Raw genomic sequence first — 18,315 nt, forward strand, 5'->3', positions numbered from 1 at the left:
AGGACACATGGGTTCTAATACTGGGTCACTGTCTCACAGCGTGAGCCGGGACAAGACAACCACTTTGTTCCATAGTTATCCCATCTATACAATGGAGAGAATACTGCTTCCCTGCCCTTGCAAAGCACTATTACTCCTCACAAGCACACGGATCCAAATTTAGGACCTGTCTACACTAAAAATACTGCAGCGGCACAGTTGCACCACTGTAGCGCTCCAGCGAAGATGCTACCTATGCCAACGGGGGGCTTCTCCCATCGGCGTAGGTTCTCCACCCCCCTGAGAAGTGGTATCTATATCAACAGGAGAAGCCCTCCCATCGACACAGCACAGTCTACACCAGGAGTTAGATCAGTATAACTATGTCACTCAGGGTTGTGGATTTTCCACACCTCTGAGTGATGTAGTTATATCGACATAAGTTGCTAATTTAGACCAAGCCCAAGACAAAAAGACTGGACACTAACACCATGAAATTCTTCCAGGTCTTTATTCCCATTCTTATAAAAAACTGTAGGTACATGTGTTCAAATTTTGTAACATACCATCATATGTTCCACTTTCTAGCAAGGCTCCACTTTCTTCCAACGCTTTAAACTGTTCAACAGGAATGAAATTATAGTCCACCCCTGGGACCTCTCCATCCCTGGGAGCCCTTGTAGTGCCTGAAAAGACAGAGAAGAAACTGTTGTATAGTTGTCTAGTGCTGTTGGCTTACAAAATACTCTCTCTTGCAGAATTCAACATAAAAAGAAACAGTGGTTATTTGAAGCTTTGCACAGCTACAGTGCCACTCTGGCAAGAGAAGGTTCAGAACATTCTCATGAAAGTGAACATTGGAGTATGTGAAACTAGGTCAATAAATTATGTAAGAATAAGAAAGGATATTTGAACAAGAAATGGAAGCCCTCATGAATTTATTATATCTACTGTTATGAAGGGCATACAAAAAGGAATTTTGATACCAGAGTTTAAACTTCCTAAGAATTAACATTCAAATCCCAATACAGCAGGACCTTGATTTTATGAATGTCAATCTTATGACTAACCAGTTATATGAATCCCGTTTCCCAACTGGAAAATAATGAATCAATCACATGTCTAAAAAGTGATGTCAAGGAAAAAGAAGTCAACATCCCTTCACATTCCGATGCCTTCAAACATTGGGAATAGCTTTGCAGTGGTTTGAAGGACAAGAAAGCGATGCAATACACCCATACTGCAACTTACCTCTGGTAATTCTGATACGTTCAATCTTAAGAACTTCTCGGTGTTATGAACTCCTCAGTCTCCAACTTTCATTAATATGGCAACAACTCTGAACACTTGCTATATTATGGTTTGCAATGAACAAAGACTCACCAATATACAGAATTATAATCCATTTATATAATAGTCAAAATTCAATCTGAACAAACAAAGCAAAGAAGTTTACAATTCCGCGCTTCTATTATTCAGGTTACAATTGCACCTGCAACACAAGCCCCTATCTTAAGATTTCATTATTAAAATACAAACAATTGCTCGTTGCTCTGAGTTATTTTAGGGATGTAAGTTATATATATTCCTAACAGTTTTATGATCATGGCTATTTTTCTGGACAAGTCATACAAATCCATAAAGGAACTACTCCCCAACTATCTGACGCTTTTTGCTTCCTATAAAACTCAAACAGTATGGAATAGCTTTGGTGTTTTTTTAAATCGTATCAAATTATGAAAACAGGGCAAATTTCATCCTGCTGAGATTGGCCTTTCAAGGGTCTCTCTAGCACCTAATGGGGCTGTGCAGCAGAAGCTGCAAGTGGAGAGGCTTCACAGAAGGACCTCTGCACTCTCTGCATGCTGCGAAGGGGTATCTAGACCATCATCTGGCTTCTCATAGGCCAGTACAGAGAATGGCAAGGGGTGGCCATATCTTTGTGGCCAGCCGCCTTAGCGCTCCATACAAATGGTGCGGAGGAATGAAGACTATAGTTCCAGCATACAGGATAAATAGTAGCCATTTTAGAAAGGAGAGTTGCACTGTAGCCTAGTGGCCTGAACCTAAGTTGAGGGTAGATTTTTCTCTCAGCTCACGTTCCTTTCACCAACATAAAGCCAGATGGCAAGCAGGACCAGCTCGAGGCACCAGCAAAGCGGGCAGCACGTTTCCGGGGCGGCATCCTTTTTTTTTCAGGGCAGTTGCGCTCTTGGAGCTGAGCCACTTAGATGGGGAGAGGGCGCCGTGCCCCCGGCCGCATCGGGAAGGGGAAGCCCCAGCCCTAAGATACCGAGCTGCCAGGCTCCAGGCACTAGCTAGGGAGCAGGAGCTGAGCCGCCTCATCTGCGTACTGGATCCTGCGCTGCCTTGTGCCACCCCTTAACTCGGGGCTTCTCGGCGTGGTCGGGCGGGGGAGGAGGGAAAGCCCCTGCAGGCGCTGGGAGAAAGTGACATCACTCCCTCTGCTTCCAGCGCTGCTGCGAGCCTCAGCCCCACCTGAGCTTGGGGCAGAAAATCTTTTGCTTGGGGGGCAAAAAACCTAGAGCTGGCCCTGATTGCAAAGGGTTTTTTAATGCAGGTGAAGCAAATTTCATCCTATCAGTGTCACTTACAAACAAACTATAAAAAGTTTAATTTCCAGTCTATACAAATTATTGTAATTACTGAATAAATAATAAATATACAACTTGATAGTTACAATAGAAACAAAATGAATTTCATTTGGCAACTTGTCAGATGATTGCAGGTTATGAACTGTCTTGGACAATACTTAATTTTACATCCATTTCATGCTCTTTAGAATTTTGACAATCTGCTAGCAAATGGATGAGTGAAAAACAGCAGCAAATACACTGGTTCTAATTTTTCTCTCATTGTGATCTTTAGATCTTTGTTATAACTGCTAATGGTGACAAGTTTACATACAATGAAAGCCATAGGAATGGTAGCCAATGAATCCAAAACATCTCCGGTACTTCTACAAGTAGTACAAGGTTCTTTTAATTAACTTTCCCTTCAGAGGGTGTGCTAATGGGTGATTTATTTACCTGCTAAGTCAAGTCCAGAATCCTGTTAGTTATGTAAAACTTCCTACTTTCCTAGGAACGGAGTCTCCTGACAAAACATGAGGAAATAGACCTCTATCTTGCTTTTTAGTTACAGGATTACACACAACCCTTACGTCATTTGAAGCTCACGAAAGCTTATGCTCAAATAAATTGGTTAGTCTCTAAGGTGCCACAAGTACTCCTTTTCTTTTTGTGAATACAGACTAACACAGCTGTTACTCTGAAACTTGTCATTTGAAACTGTGACTTTGGCAACAAGCATATGCTTTTTCATATCACACTGTACATGGGATACCTGACAAACTTAATTTCTAATGAATCTAGAACAGTTTTAAACATTAGTCATGACGAAAACTTTGACTTTCATTACATGTTTTGACATGTATCTTAACTACATCTATTAAATGAAAAAGGCTTTTGATCTTATACTGAGGGTAGAAAGTGGAAATATCTTAAGAATAAAGGCAAATGAACTTCTTTTTTTCAAGTCACTAATCCATCCATAACATTCAAATTGTTTAAAGTTATCATGTTTCAATGTGAAAAATACAATCAATTGACAATAGCTTCTGCACTTCAGTATTAGATCACTTTGTCAAGAATTCCATTAGATTTAAATTTTCTAATGTGGCAAAGATGAAATAAAATAATCACTTTGCTTTTGTGCCCATATGACAAATATTGATATGAAACATTCATAAGCCTTCGATCCCCACCCCCAATAAACTACCTCTGTATATGACAGCAGTTTATACCTCTCAATCTAATCTTATGAAAATTTAAATTGACAATTACATTCTCATCTCACAATTTTGTCTAGATTGATTGCTAGGTCATTCACATAAAACTAACATTTAACTTTTGCCAGTAGACATCTCATAGAATTTATAGTAAATGTTCTGATGAGAATGTCGGTGTCATAAAATACTAATTAAAAACAGTTTTTTGATACCATGCAAATTGTGCCACTTCACTGTACACAGACTGAAGACACAAACTGAATATTACCCTGTGCAATGGAAACATTAGGTGCGTGAAGGAACGCATGTTGAAACACAGTTTAAATATCAACTTAACTCACTTCAACTCCTTGAATTACTTTATTAACTAAAGATTTTTTTTTAAGTCCACAGCACAAGATAAATTAAGTGTGGAAAAGCACCCACACACTAGAAAGACACCATCTCAGGTCAGAAGAAGTTAATATGCAGTAGATGAATATTGCAGAAAAGAATAGCATGAGGTTTCAATGAGACTTACTCCTCAAAAACAAATGAGATTCACTGGTGAACCTGAGTTTTTATTGTTTTATTTATTTATTTTATTCTACATAACCAAAAGGAAATGGCAAATATTTCCTCTCTTTCACCTTCCTGGATGTCTCTCATCATGCATATCATCCTTTTAAACAGAGGTTATGCAATGACTGGGTCAGTTTGGTCCCTGGTCTCTGATATGCCAATGTGCTGCATGTAAATCCCAGTGAAGTTTGTAGATGACAGGAAGTCACACAGACTAAAAAGGTCTTCCTATGCAAATTACTTCCTCGGGGTATTTATCAGTGGTGCTCTATACCCCAGCCTATTCCACTGAAGTCAGTCGGAACCTCCCAGTGAGCAGCACTGCTGAAAATCAGGTCACTTATTTGGGCTAAGTACTGAGTTAGTAGCCTAAGTTTAAGACCTCATTTTTGAGATCTTGGGCTTTGTTCTTGGAGACATGATAGTGATCAGACTGGAGTTTGGTTTTGCTACTTATAGAACTGCAATATTATACCCCTAGAATCACATACTGTTTCAACACACCTCCGAACCTGTAGAAAAGGAGGGCCTGTTGATTTCATCACTAGGGTCTCCTTATTTCACAGGGAAAGGAGAGGTGTATTTTACTCATACTATTCACAGCTCAATAACTTTTTTGTCCTTTTTTAATGCATTTTCTAATCAATGTTTTTTCTTTCCTCAAACAAATTATTCACTTGTTAGATCAGTGATTTCCATTCTGCAGTGTTGGTATTCATACATGTGGGTGTTCCTAATTTCACAACGCAGAGCATTAACTGAAAGCAAAGTTATGGCTAGCAGGAGTTACCTAATCAGAAACAATTAAAGATAAGGCAAAACCATTATTACAATGAAAATGTCTTGTATGTAACTTTCTATGAAGCAGTTATTATTTAAAGAATGAGATAGTGTTATAGAGTGCTGGGCTATATCAGCATACAGGCACACACTGTTGAAAAGATAGGAAACTTGGAGGTAATGAGGGAGCATCAATCATCTTGCTATGATTTTAGGAGGAAGAGAGTTTTAGAAATTATAAATTATGATGAGAGGAAGACAGAGACAATAAAAAGCTGGAGGACGAAGTGATGTGAGAAAGAAAAATGTTCACACATGCTATGAGCCTGACTGATTTACTGTACAGAAGTTGGTGAAGACCTGGGCCAAGCAATATTAATTGAAATTTTTTGGGGGGTTGTGGAATAGCTGTATATAGTCTGCTACCATTATGATGATGTATCACTTCCTTAATGTCTCTTGAATGCTCTTGGAAAATTTAGTAATTAATGATGTCACTAACAAAGCAAAATTGATTTCTGACCCCCTATTACATAATTGGTTTGGATCAAATTTATTTCAGTCTTTTCAGTCATTTGTATGCCTGTACTCTATATTATTAGATGAATTTGTTTCTGCTTTCATAATTCACAATGGGACCCAAGTATATACCCAAGTGGCAAGTATATTACCCAAGTGGCAGATATTGCCACTGCATGAGTTTTTGATTGCAGTCTGTGAACGTCTACATGGAGAACAAACATTTAACAGTCTCTTCAGTGTAGCAGAGAAAGGTATAAACTGATCCGGTAGCTGGAGAGCAAAAAAGTAAAAGTAAACAATGCTGGATAGCAAAAAACCTAAACTTTCAAAGCAATCTAGCAAACGGGTCATGCTAATTCAGAAATGTTCAAAATGTACAAGTCGAGCAAACAAGGAAGCTCTAGTTAACAGAAGCGTGATTAACGCTCTCCTGAAGCAAGGATTACAGTGATTCATTATTGCATCCCATCTTCTTTAACCTCAACAATCTTTTAAAAACTTGTCAATTTTACTCCAATGAACAATGTGAACAGCTCCGTCAGTAAGTGAACCTCATTTCCATTACACTGGTTTTTTTTTAAACTCCTCGTTCTTTCACTCATAAAATGAAGTGAATATTTTGCTTCCTCTGGTGTAATCCTGGGTATGCTGAATCTTAGAACCACTCATTATCAACTTGCCAAGATCCAAGCCATTAATTACACTGGTCACAAAAAGAAAAGGAGTACTTGTGGCACCTTAGAGACTAACCAATTTATTTGAGCATGAGCTTTCGTGAGCTACAGCTCACTTCATCGGATGCAACACTCACGATGTAGCTCACGAAAGCTTATGCTCAAATAAATTGGTTAGTCTCTAAGGCGCCACAAGTACTCCTTTTCTTTTTGCGAATACAGACTAACACGGCTGTTACTCTGAAAACTGGTCACAAAATAATAGGTAAATAAAAAATGTGCTAAAAAAATTACATGCCTGACGCTATGACAAAACACACTTTAACATGTGATTAATATAAGGCAAGAAGGGACCACTGTGACCATCTAATCTGACCTCCCCTATAATATAGGCCATAGAACTTCCAAAATAATTCATAGAAAAATATCCTTTTAGAAAAGTATCTGATCTTGATTTAAAAATTGTCAGTGATGGAGAATCTACCATGACATGTGGTAAATTTTTCCAACTGTTTATTACTCACTGTTAAAAATTTATACCTTATTTCCACTCTGAATTTGTCTAGCTTCGATTTCCAGCTACCATATCAGTTTATACCTTTCTCTGATACACTGAAGAGCCTATTAAATATTTGTTCTCCATGTAGACATTCACAGACTGTAATCAAGTCACCCCTTAACCTTTCTTTTGGTAAGACAAATAAGACTCTCAGAGCTCAATCTATCACTATGAGGCATTTTTCTAATACTTCAATCATTCTCATGGCTCTTCCTGAACCCTTCTCCAATTTACCAAATCTTTCTTGAATTGTGGGCACTAGAACTGGTCACAGTATTCCAGCAGCTATTGCACCAGTGCCAAAAATGGTGGTAAGGTAACTTCTCTTCTCCTACTTGAGATTCCCCTGTTTGTGCATCCCAGGATCCCGTTAGTTCTTTTGGCCATCATGTCAAACTGGGAGCTCATGTTCAGCTGATTATCTACCATAACACCCAAATCTTTTCAGACTCACTGCTTCCCCGCTTAGTCCTCCTCCTGTAATTATGGCCCATGTTCTTTGATTCTATATGTATACATTCCCATTAATCCATATTACAAAACATAGTGTTTATGCCCAGTTTACCAAGTGATCCAGATCGCCCTGAAACAATGACCTGTCTTCTTAATTATTTACCACTCCTCAGATTTGTGTCTCATCTGCAAATTTTATCAATGCTGATTTTATGTTTTCTTCCAGGTCATTGATAAAAATATGAAACAGCATAGGATGAAGAACTGATCCCTACTGGAAACACATCCACTTGATGACGACTCCCTATTTACAATTACATTTGAGACCTATCAGCCAGTTTTTTATTAATGTAATGTGTGCCATGTTAATTTAATATTCAAGTTTTTTAATTAAAATACTTCAAATAAAACTTGTTATCAGTCATTCTAATGAGTAAATACCTCATATGGAAAGTACAGCGTGGCTTTTGGATAATTGAGAAATGGAATGTCATGATAATGCGAAAAGCATCACACAGACAGGAGGTCTGTGTGATAATTATGGGGATGTCCTTTAAACTGAAAGATACTCTCTGATAAGCTAGAAAAGTACATTATTTTTATCCAAGCTGTCAGTTTGTGGTGGTTCTAAAAGCTATGATAACCCAACTGGGTCCTCATAACTCCCTAAAAAAAATTTCAGATTGCATTTCACAATTGCAAAATGGTGTTCATTATCCATTACCATTCATAGTAGTGAATACAAATGAGGTGCTTTAGACCTTATGTTTGGTCAGAACTGTCCTATATCAGTCATGTAATGAATGCCATGTGCATGCCATACAGTACCCGTTGCCACCAGAAAGCCATTCACTTCAGTAAAGCTTTGCCTTGGCTTGTTTGTTAATTTGTAAATATTCTTGCATCAAAAGTACACTGAATACTTTGTTTTTTAGTAATTAAGTACGATAATGAGCTTAAAATGTGCTGCTCCAATGAACAATTTTATCCTCTGTAAAGTCTAAGAGCCCAATATCATCATACAAGCAGGCAATCAGCATTAAGCATTTTAACCATATTTATAAGAGCCTTTGAAGCTGATCAGTGATGGGTGACTGAAGTGAGAGAAATTGAGAAGATAATGATTTTTCACTCAGGCTGCAGGAGCAGCAACCTCTTAATGATTCCTGGCTGAAGACATGTTAGCAGGTGGGCTTTATGGATGGAGAAAATACTACGAGATGCCAGCCATTCCAGCCTGCAGTGGATTAAGAGGTGAGGCTCATCCCATGGTGCCCTCTCGTTAATGCTTGCTCTGCAACTCTACTGTGCCTATTCTAATTTAGAAAGACCACTCCTCCTTTCCCCAACCAGTGGACCATGCTATAGGTCCCTCCTCCATCCCACTAAATTTCAGGCTCAGACATGTTACAAGTGCACCCATAACTTCCCTTGTGCACCCCACCTGGTTGTGTTCCAGCTCAGTCTCCTTCTTCACAAACAGCTCTTCTACAATTATACCCTTTCCTTCCTTTCCATTTTCTCTAACATCCAGCCTAACTACAGGTGGTCACCTGGAGATCTTAATCTCCCCTTTGTGAAAAGCCACAAAACTGGCTAGGCGGGTGTGTGCGTGTGTGAGAGAGACTGCCCCAAAATCAATGGTGAGAGTTATATTATACTAGTTATAGTAAAGATGTCTCACTCCCGCTAGGTTTACTTACTCTTATGCTGACATGAAATCTTTATTTGTTGCATTCTTTAATGGTGTTTAGAGGCAGTACCAATGAGTTTTAAAAAAGACAGACACTCTTGAAGTCCTCTGAACTTGGAATTTTGACATTTTTGCTGGTTTGTCAATTCTTTAATATATAAAAATAAGATTATCAATAGACTAATTTTCCATTGCATCCCAAGTTAACTTAGAACATTTCTTAATATGGATTCTAACAAAGAGGCTACCTAAAAATAGCCTTTATGCAAAGGAATCCTCACTGAAAGGGTGGAAATGTGAAACAACACAGGATCAAAGGGAAAAAGCTTACAGGATTCTTGAGTTATGTGAGTTTAACTGAAATAGATTAATTTATGCTAGCACTCTACATACTTACATGGGATGGTTCTCAGGTAAAGATTGTCTCTGATCACTTGTTGGAGTTTATGGTCTATTGAGCCTTTCTGGAACTGCAGGCTCAGGTAGTGACGCAAGTCTTTGTTGATCACTTTTCCTTTAAAATATAAGAAAACGATATAATGAAAAACTTGCAAAAAATATTTAAGATGATGCTCATATCAACTAATCTGCATTTCACTGCAGTAAACATCTCTGCAAAATCTAAAATAGAAAGGAAACTACAACTTAGTTTATTCAAAAGCACTAGATTGGTCAGAAAAGCTGCATGCTCCTGGGACCAGATCCTCAGCTGGTGTAAATTGATGTAGCTCCACGGACTTAAACTGAAGTCAATCGAGCTACGCTTTTTTATAACCAGTTGATAATCTGGCTCCTGGATTATTAGATTTTCACCAGTCCTGTTGACATTGAACAAGAGTCTCTGTGACAAGACTCACCCCTTTAAGGCAGGACAGATGAAATGTTAAGACTTTAAAACTTTACTAAAAGCTAAGAGCAGAATACTTTTAGCCAACCCATATTTATGCGTCAAAGAACACGTAAACCCATGAAGCAGCATAAGTGCAACATTAATCTTAGTGTTGTCTGCCGCCAACAGTAAGAAAATATAGGTGAAGTACTAAAGTGCTAAGGATTACTGGCCACAACAGATGCGGTGCTGGCTAAGGACTACTGAAATTCCAAACCACTTTAGGGGAATGGCTAGAATGAGTAGAATGGCTCAGGAACTGAATAATAGCATACAGCCTACAGTTTAATGAGAGACTACTGCAGGATAGCATACAAAAAGTACTGGCATACTGGGCTTAAAAACAAACACACATCTTACAGTGCTTGCAGCTGCTTCACACGCAGGTAATAGAGGGAACCTGTACAATCCAGGCATGTGACTGCATTATCAACTGAGAGCCCAGCTGGAGATTCAATGTCGCCTGCGTCACCAATGTGTTCATCACTAATCAGAAAATCATGTATGGTTGTATTTATTAATCTACAAATAATAAAGCCAGACATTTTATTTCAAATTTGTAAACTGTGTCTGGAAGTCTTAAAATTATTGTTTTGATTTGCAAGCTTTTATCTTGCACCCTTAGATTTAGCTTCTTTATTTGATTTATTGACTTATAAGAAAATGGATTTACAAACCCTGATGAAAGTTTACAAATCCCACTTTGGATCCGTAAATCCTATTAGAGATTTGCAAATTGAAAAAAAATAAATCCAAAATACAAATTTTTGATTTACAAATTCTCACAGGATTCTAATGACTGTTCTGTAAAGCCTGTCCTTATCAGGTTTAAAAAAAACACTAACATTTGAACTTAGTCCCTACCATTAAAAACTACATGTGCGCTTCAGCAGCAGTTTCTTATTTTGTTCTGGGAGATGCCACGTGCAATGACTCTCAAAGCCCACAATTCAAGAGCTACCCACTACTGCAGTCCAGTGGTTAGCTCAAACAGGTAAAAGTAGAAGAGCTCCACCAAAGCTGGAACCACAACAAAAATGTTAACTGTCACCACAGTGATTCCATTTCAAAACTCCTTATAGCATATATGCCCCAACCATGACAATTAGCGGTGTGTGAAAAAATTGAACACAGAGTTAGAGATCACCTGAAATGTAATAGATCAAATCGTTTGCAACTAGAGACTGTTAACTATGTGCTTTGCATACCTGTTTTCGGTATCTCATGGGATAACTAGCACATGAATTAAGGATCTGAATATTGTGGCCTTTATGCTTCTGGCAGATTACAACAAATGGCACACATTTAAAAAAAAAAAATTTCCACACTCCCCCTTAAAAGGTCTTTAGCTTTCTACTATGGAAATGGATTTTTCTGGAGCACCTTCTACTGACTTATCTATGCTGACAGATTTTTGCAGTTTAAAACATAAAAATGGTTAAGATAATAAAACTAGGTTTAGAAATCATTTAAATAATTAACGCTCTCTCTACAAAGCTCTCTTTATATAGTATTGTTGCTGTATTTGGCTGCTGCAATTGAGAGAATCAGATCTTAATAATCAGAGTAGTGAAATATACAATAATCAAGAAAATCAGCTAGTCACGTTAATCATGAGGGGCAGCTGTTGCTGTAACAGAGTGAGCCCAGGTCAGGGAAAAAGAACTCATATTCTATCCCTAATTCTCATCATCACTGACTAGATCAGTGGTTCTCAACCAGGGGTACACCCCCTTGGGGTACATAGAAGTCTTCCAGGGGATACATCAACTTATCTAGATATTTGCTTAGTTTTACAACAGACAACGTAAAAAGCACTCATGAAGTCAGTACAAACTAAAATTTCATACAGTCAATGACTTTATACTGCCCTATATAATATACACTGAAATGTAAGTACAATATTTATATTCCAATTTATTTATTTTATAATTATATGGTAAAAGGAAGTCAGCAATTTTTCAATAACAGTGTGCTGTGACACTTTTGTGTTTTTATGTGTGATTATGTAAGCAAGTAGGTTTTGAATGAGGTGTAACTTGGGGGTACACAAGACAAATCAGACTCCTGAAAGGGGTGCAGTAGTCTGGAAACATTGAGAGCCACTCAACTAGATGCGTCACCTTGCGCCACAACCACTATGCCTGTTTCAGAGTAACAGCCGTGTTAGTCTGTATTCGCAAAAAGAAAAGGAGGACTTGTGGCACCTTAGAGACTAACCAATTTATTTGAGCATGAGCTTTCGTGAGCTACAGCTCACTTCATCAGATGCATACCGTGGAAACTGTAGCAGACTTTATATATACACAGAGAATATGAAACAATACCTCCTCCCACCCCACTGTCCTGCTAAGAAAGTGCTGTTAAACTGCCAAGTATTACATTACAATTAAATAAATATCTGTTGATAGAACCATGCCCCAAACCCCATTAAATCAGGCAATGATAACACTTCCTATTGGAAGTAAGCAAATAGGTTATGCATCTAAACTAGATCAATTGTCAAATGGGATCCTGCATTTGTGGTGTTTAAGTATTATGTTACAGGAAGGTTCTTAACAATTATTCCTTTGTGACACTCCTGTCAGGTACCATTAGCAAACCTGTCATATTGCCAGATAACCACTGCCCCTCTAGCACACAAATAACTGAGCCCTTGTTTTACTGCTTTATCCCTCTGACAGAAGGGTACAAAGCAATCTATTGTACGCTGTCATCTTCACTGAACCCAAGTGAGTGTGCTTTCTCTGAGCTCTGCAAATTAAAGTTATGTACTTCATCAGAATGTCCAAATCTTAGAGGGGAAGAATTTAAACGATCATTTGTTTTCAAAGGCTATAAAAAGGATGGTATATGGAGGTGTACGGAAGAATCACAACAATAAGGGCACTGAAACTTATACTTATAAGTTTCTTTGCAACTTACAGTACATAACGTGAACCTCTGGACTTAATAACGTCACCGGAAATTTTCACAACCCAAACAATACATCAGATGATACATAAAATTAGCTCTTTAGATTACAAACTCTTAAGGGAGTAAATGTTGTATGTGCTGTACAGTGCCAGCAAAATGGGAATCTGATTCTGATTTGGGGCCACAAGGTTCTGCAGCAATTAGGGCTGTCAATTAATTGCAGTTAGCTCACGTGATTAACTAAAAAAAATTAACTGCAATTAAAAAAATTAATCGTGATTAATTGCACTGTTAAACAATAGAATACCAATTGAAATTTATTAAATATTTGTGGGTGTTTTTCTACATTTTCAAATATATTGATTTCTATTACAACACAGAATACAAAGTGTACAGTACTCACTGTAGATTAGTTTTTATTACAAATATCTGCGCTGTAAAAATGATAAACAAAACAAATTGTATTTTTCAATTCACCTCATATAAGTACTGTAGTGCAATCTCTATTGTGAAAGTGTAACTTACAAATGTATTTTTTTGTTACACAACTGCACTCAGAAACAAAACAATGTAAAACTTTAGAGCCTACAAGTCTACTCAGTCCTACCTCTTGTTCAGCCAATCACGAAGACAAATAAGTTTGTTTACATTTACGTGAGATACTGCTGCCTGCTTCTTATTTACATCACCTGAAACTGAGAACAGGCATTTGCATGGCACTTTTGTAGCTAGCATTTCAAGGTATTTACGTGCCAGATATGCTGAACATTCGTATGCCCCTTCATGCTTCAGCCACCATTCCGAAAGACATGCTTCCATGCTGATGATGTTCGTTAAAAAAAATAGTGTGTTAATTAAATTTGTGACTAAACTCCTTGGGGGAGCATTGTATGTCTCCTGTTCTGTTTTACCTGCATTCTGCCATATATTTCATGTTGTAGCAGTCTCGGATGATGATCCAGCATATGTTTGATTTACGAACACTGTAACTGCAGGTTTGACAAAATGCAAAGAAGGTACCAATGTGAGATTTCTAAAAATAGCTAAAGCACTCGACCCAAGGTTTAAGAATCTGAAGTGCCTTCCAAAATCTGAGAGGAACAAGGTGTGGCGCATGCTTTCAGAAGTCTTAAAAGAGCAACATTTCGATGTGGAAACTACAGAACCCAAACCACCAAAAAAGAAAAGCATACTTCTGCTGGTGGCATCTGACTCAGATGATGAAAATGAACATGCATCGGTCCGCTCTGCTTTGGATCATTATCGAGCAGTGAAGAAGAGAGTCATTGTTAAATAATTACAACTTCTTGAATGTAATATGAAAGTCCAGGTGCTACTGATTACATATTATATGGCCCATGTTGATACAAACATTAATGCTAAGTATAACCAAGATTTCCCATATATTTATAGATCAGAACTGTCAATGTGAAGAGAAGACGAGTAATTAGGGCCCTACCAGATTCATGGACCATTTTGGTCAATTTCACAGTCACAGGAATTTAAAAATTGTAAATTTAATGATTTCAGCTTTCTAAATCTGAAATTTCATGGTGTTTTAACTGTAGGGGTCTTGACCCAAAAAGGAGTTGGGGGAGGGGTGTCACAAGGTTATTGTAGGGGGTGTTACAGTACTGCTACCCTTACTTCTGAGCTGTTGCTGGCTGCAGCGTTGCCCTCAGAGCTGGGCAGCTGGAGAGCAGCGGTTGCTGGCCAGGAGCCCAGCTCTGAAGGCAGAGCTGCTGTCAGCAGCAGTGCAGAAGTACCGATGGCATGGGATGGTATTGCCACCCTTATTTCTGCATTGCTGCCTGCAGAACTGGGCACTCAGTCAGCAGCCACCCTGGCTGCCCAGTTCTGAAGGCAGCAGTGCAGAAGTAAGGGTGGATGATATGGTATTGCCATCCTTATTTCTGCACTACTGCTGATGGGGTGTTGCCTTCAGAGCTGGGTGCTGGGCCAACAGCTGCCGCTCTCTGGCTCCCCAGCTCTGAAGGCAGCACAGAAGTAAGGGTGTCAACACTGTGACCCCTCCTTAAAATAACCTTGTGACCCCCCCGAACCTCCTTTTTGGGTCAGGACCTCCAATTTGGGGAATGCTGGTCTCCCCTGTGAAATCTGGGCTTTTGTATGCTTTTACCTTATACTGTACAGATTTCACGGTCCATGACGTCCTTTTCATGGCTGTGAATTTAGTAGGCCCTACCCATATTACTGCAAGGACAGAGAATCATTATAATAAAAGTAAGACGACAAATGATCACAGAAAGGGGCTTGTCATAACAATACAAATATATAGAGCAATTATTTGTAAAGTAATGTCTATAAGTCCATGATATGTGCAAACCTGGAATACTGCATGCTGTTCTGGTTGCCCCATCTCAAAAACGATACATTAGAAATGGGAAAGATACAGAGAAGGGAAACAAAAAATGATGAAGGGTACGAACAGCTTCCATCTGAGGAAAGATTAAAAAGACTGGGACTATTCAGCTTGGAAAAGAAACAACAACAGGAGGTATGACAGATCTATAAAATCATGAATGGTGTGGAGAAAGTGACTAGGGAAGTGTTATTTACCCCTTCACATAACAGAATAACAGGGAGTCACCCAATGAAATTAGGAGGCAGCAGGTTTAAAACAAACATAAGGATGTACTTCTTCACACAACGCACAGTCAACCTGTGGAACTCATTGCCAGGGGATGTTGTGAAGACCAAAACTATAACTGGATTCAAAAAAGAAATAGATAAATTCATGGAGGATAGGTCCATCAGTGGCTATTAGCCAATACTATCAGGGATGCAACTCTATGCTCCGAGTCTCCCGAGGCCTCTGACTGCCAGATACTGGGACTAGATGACAGTGGATGGATCATTTGATGATTGCCCTGTTCTGTTCATTGCCTTTAATGCATCTGGCATTGGCCACTGTCAGAAGACAGAATACTAGTCTAGATGGACCATTGGTCTGACCCAGTGTTCTTATGTTCTTACTTCTGATAAGTAAGTATTTTCCAGACACAGTGAAGGTTAAGAAATGACTGCATTTTATATCAGCTAGATGAGATATTCTTTAGTCTTTGTGCCACAGTTTTCCAGTTGTAAAATAGATCAATAATGCTTACCTATTTACCCTGTCTTGACAGGAAAATTGTGAGGCTTAATATCTAGTTTGATTTTTATTCAAGTTCACTTAACATAATTACTCAAAATATGGGAGCTGGCTCTCAAGTGCAGTCAGCTGGTGAATTTCAGAATTGGCAAAACCAGATTAGTATATCCAGAGGTTAATGCATCCAGAAACCTGGTCTTCCCATAAATGCCTTGCCTGAAGTACAGAAAACTAATTTTGAATTGCAGAACACCACTGGGCTGTCCACAATTCTCTGCACCTTCCCTCTCTAATTTAAATGTTGCATAGCTTTAATAAATGTAGGTCCTAGGAAAGCTCATAAGCAAACAGAATAGGAACAAAATTCTCATTGTGTCAATATCTGGGAGAGAGTGTCCCTTAAATCCATTAATAATTTGGGTTAAAAGAGGCTGTAGCATGTCACTGGATGCTATTTTTTGCTAGGTTGAGTGTAAAAATCCACTTTGACCCAGTGTCAAACACACAGAGCTTTAAGTCGACAATAATACAAATCTGCAATTATGTACTCTAGGTGTGTAACACCTAGTTTCCATTAGTTTCTTTTCAGTAAAATAATAGACAAAAGGAAAATTTCCAAATTTAACTCTATATCTGTAGAGAAATCTGTTGAGTGGATTTTAATTACCTTAACATTTCCACTTTCCTCCTGAAATCAGAACTAGCAAAAGAACACTAGCATGTAACAACAACATGCAGTGCTTAGTATAGTACTAGCAATAAGCCACCTAGCAATTTGTTTCTCAGCTTCATTCAACAATGTCTGCTATTTCAATAATTATTTTTTAGAAACATAACAATAGTATTAAGAGGATGCCACAAAGCAACACTCTCAGCTTTTTAGCAAGTGACCAACAGTTTATAAAGTATTTATCACAAAAAGGGTGAGTATTTTACAAGAACAATGGCAGATTTTCCAACCTGAAACTCAAACAACTCACCACTGCTCTCATTGGTTAAGCATTCTTTGTCGTTATGGCAGTATGAATGTTATGAAACTCAAACCTTGAACTGAATTCCCTCTTTTGCTGTCATGAACTGTTCTGCACAAAGCTTTGGATTTGCTTCCTACAGCATAATGAGCAAGACATGTCATGGAAAATGAAAATAAATGGTGTAATCTCCAGCACAAAAAAGTATTTTCCATTTGTTAGAACACATTGGTTTACTGCTTGTAGACAAGCTGATTTCTCAATATTGAAACAAATGTTTCACTACTCAAATGGCACATCTAAGAGTCACAGCTAGATTTGTTGCATTTCACTTTAACAATAAGTATATTTCACTTAAATAAACTAGATGAATCTGGTTGTTAACTACTTCAGAATGCTGCATGTTCTGAGAAACTTTATATAAAAGGTAAAATACGTAAAGATAGTCCCCCATAGCAAATGGAATGTTACTCACTAAACATTTCTCAATAAATATCAACATGCATGGTACAGATGAAGTATAAATGAAGCTCTTAAAGATAGACTGACATGAAGGAGTTGGTCTTAAAATACAAAAACCTAATGCAAGGATTTGGCTGTATTCTCAGAATAATTCAGGACTAAATTACTATACAGAGCCTAAAATGGTCCCCCTGGGGAAGACAGAATAAAGGCAGACAAAATATTGGGAGAAACAAAATGCCAGAAACCCAACCAGAAAATGGTGACATGAATCAGAAAGCACAAAATAAAGTGATAGCAAAGATGCTTTAGGCAAGCGCTGAAGCCTATTCTTATATAAGAATAGTTACTACCGTTCTCAGAGCCCATGATTCCTCTTAAAAACATCCTATCAGCCCCTGCAACAGAAGCTCAGACATTTAGGATTTCTATTCATTGTGCTACAAAATTAACCCACAGGGGAAACACATGAAATATAGGAGCCAGTCAAAGAGAGTAATGTACTTTAAACACACTTTGGGATCTCCAGACTGCGTGCGCGCAAGCTTCTTCTGTTCTGTCTCCACTTAAATTATTTTACACACTTCCTCCTGAAGTCACCCTATCTGAAAGGCTTGATTTTCATCCTTGGGAGAGAACTACAGGCTGAAAATAATACTCTTAAAATTTGAGCTGACACCTATTTCACCCATTTTAGTTATAATCCTATCACAGTATGATTAACTTATAATATCGGAGACAGTGGCAGTGTGGTCTGGACACTGGACAGAAGGGAAAATCAGGAACTTCCTAGTTCTAATCCCAGCTCAGACAAAAAATTACCCTGAGGCTTTAAGGTCTTGTTTACACTACCAAGTTTTGTCGCCAAAACTGCCATCTGTTGACCCAAACGAGTGCGTACACACTGTGAGGCACCTTTTGTCGAGGAAA

General features: G+C 38.3%; 1 protein-coding gene across 2 annotated transcripts in view; it reads right to left on the reverse strand.

The window, feature by feature from the left end:
* The window catches only part of MAGI3 (membrane associated guanylate kinase, WW and PDZ domain containing 3), a 218,109-nt gene that overhangs the window by 94,064 nt on the left and 105,730 nt on the right, over positions 1–18,315 (reverse strand). For both annotated transcript variants that reach the window (XM_048826998.2, XM_048827001.2), the window contains exons 2-3: positions 9,430–9,546; positions 546–665 (exon numbers count right to left, since the gene is read on the reverse strand). In XM_048826998.2, the coding sequence (XP_048682955.2) occupies positions 546–665; positions 9,430–9,546 (237 nt within the window). The remainder of the gene's footprint in view (positions 1–545; positions 666–9,429; positions 9,547–18,315) is intronic.

Source organism: Caretta caretta, chromosome 21 (assembly GCF_965140235.1).
Source record: "Caretta caretta isolate rCarCar2 chromosome 21, rCarCar1.hap1, whole genome shotgun sequence".
NCBI classification, from domain to species: Eukaryota; Metazoa; Chordata; order Testudines; family Cheloniidae; genus Caretta; species Caretta caretta.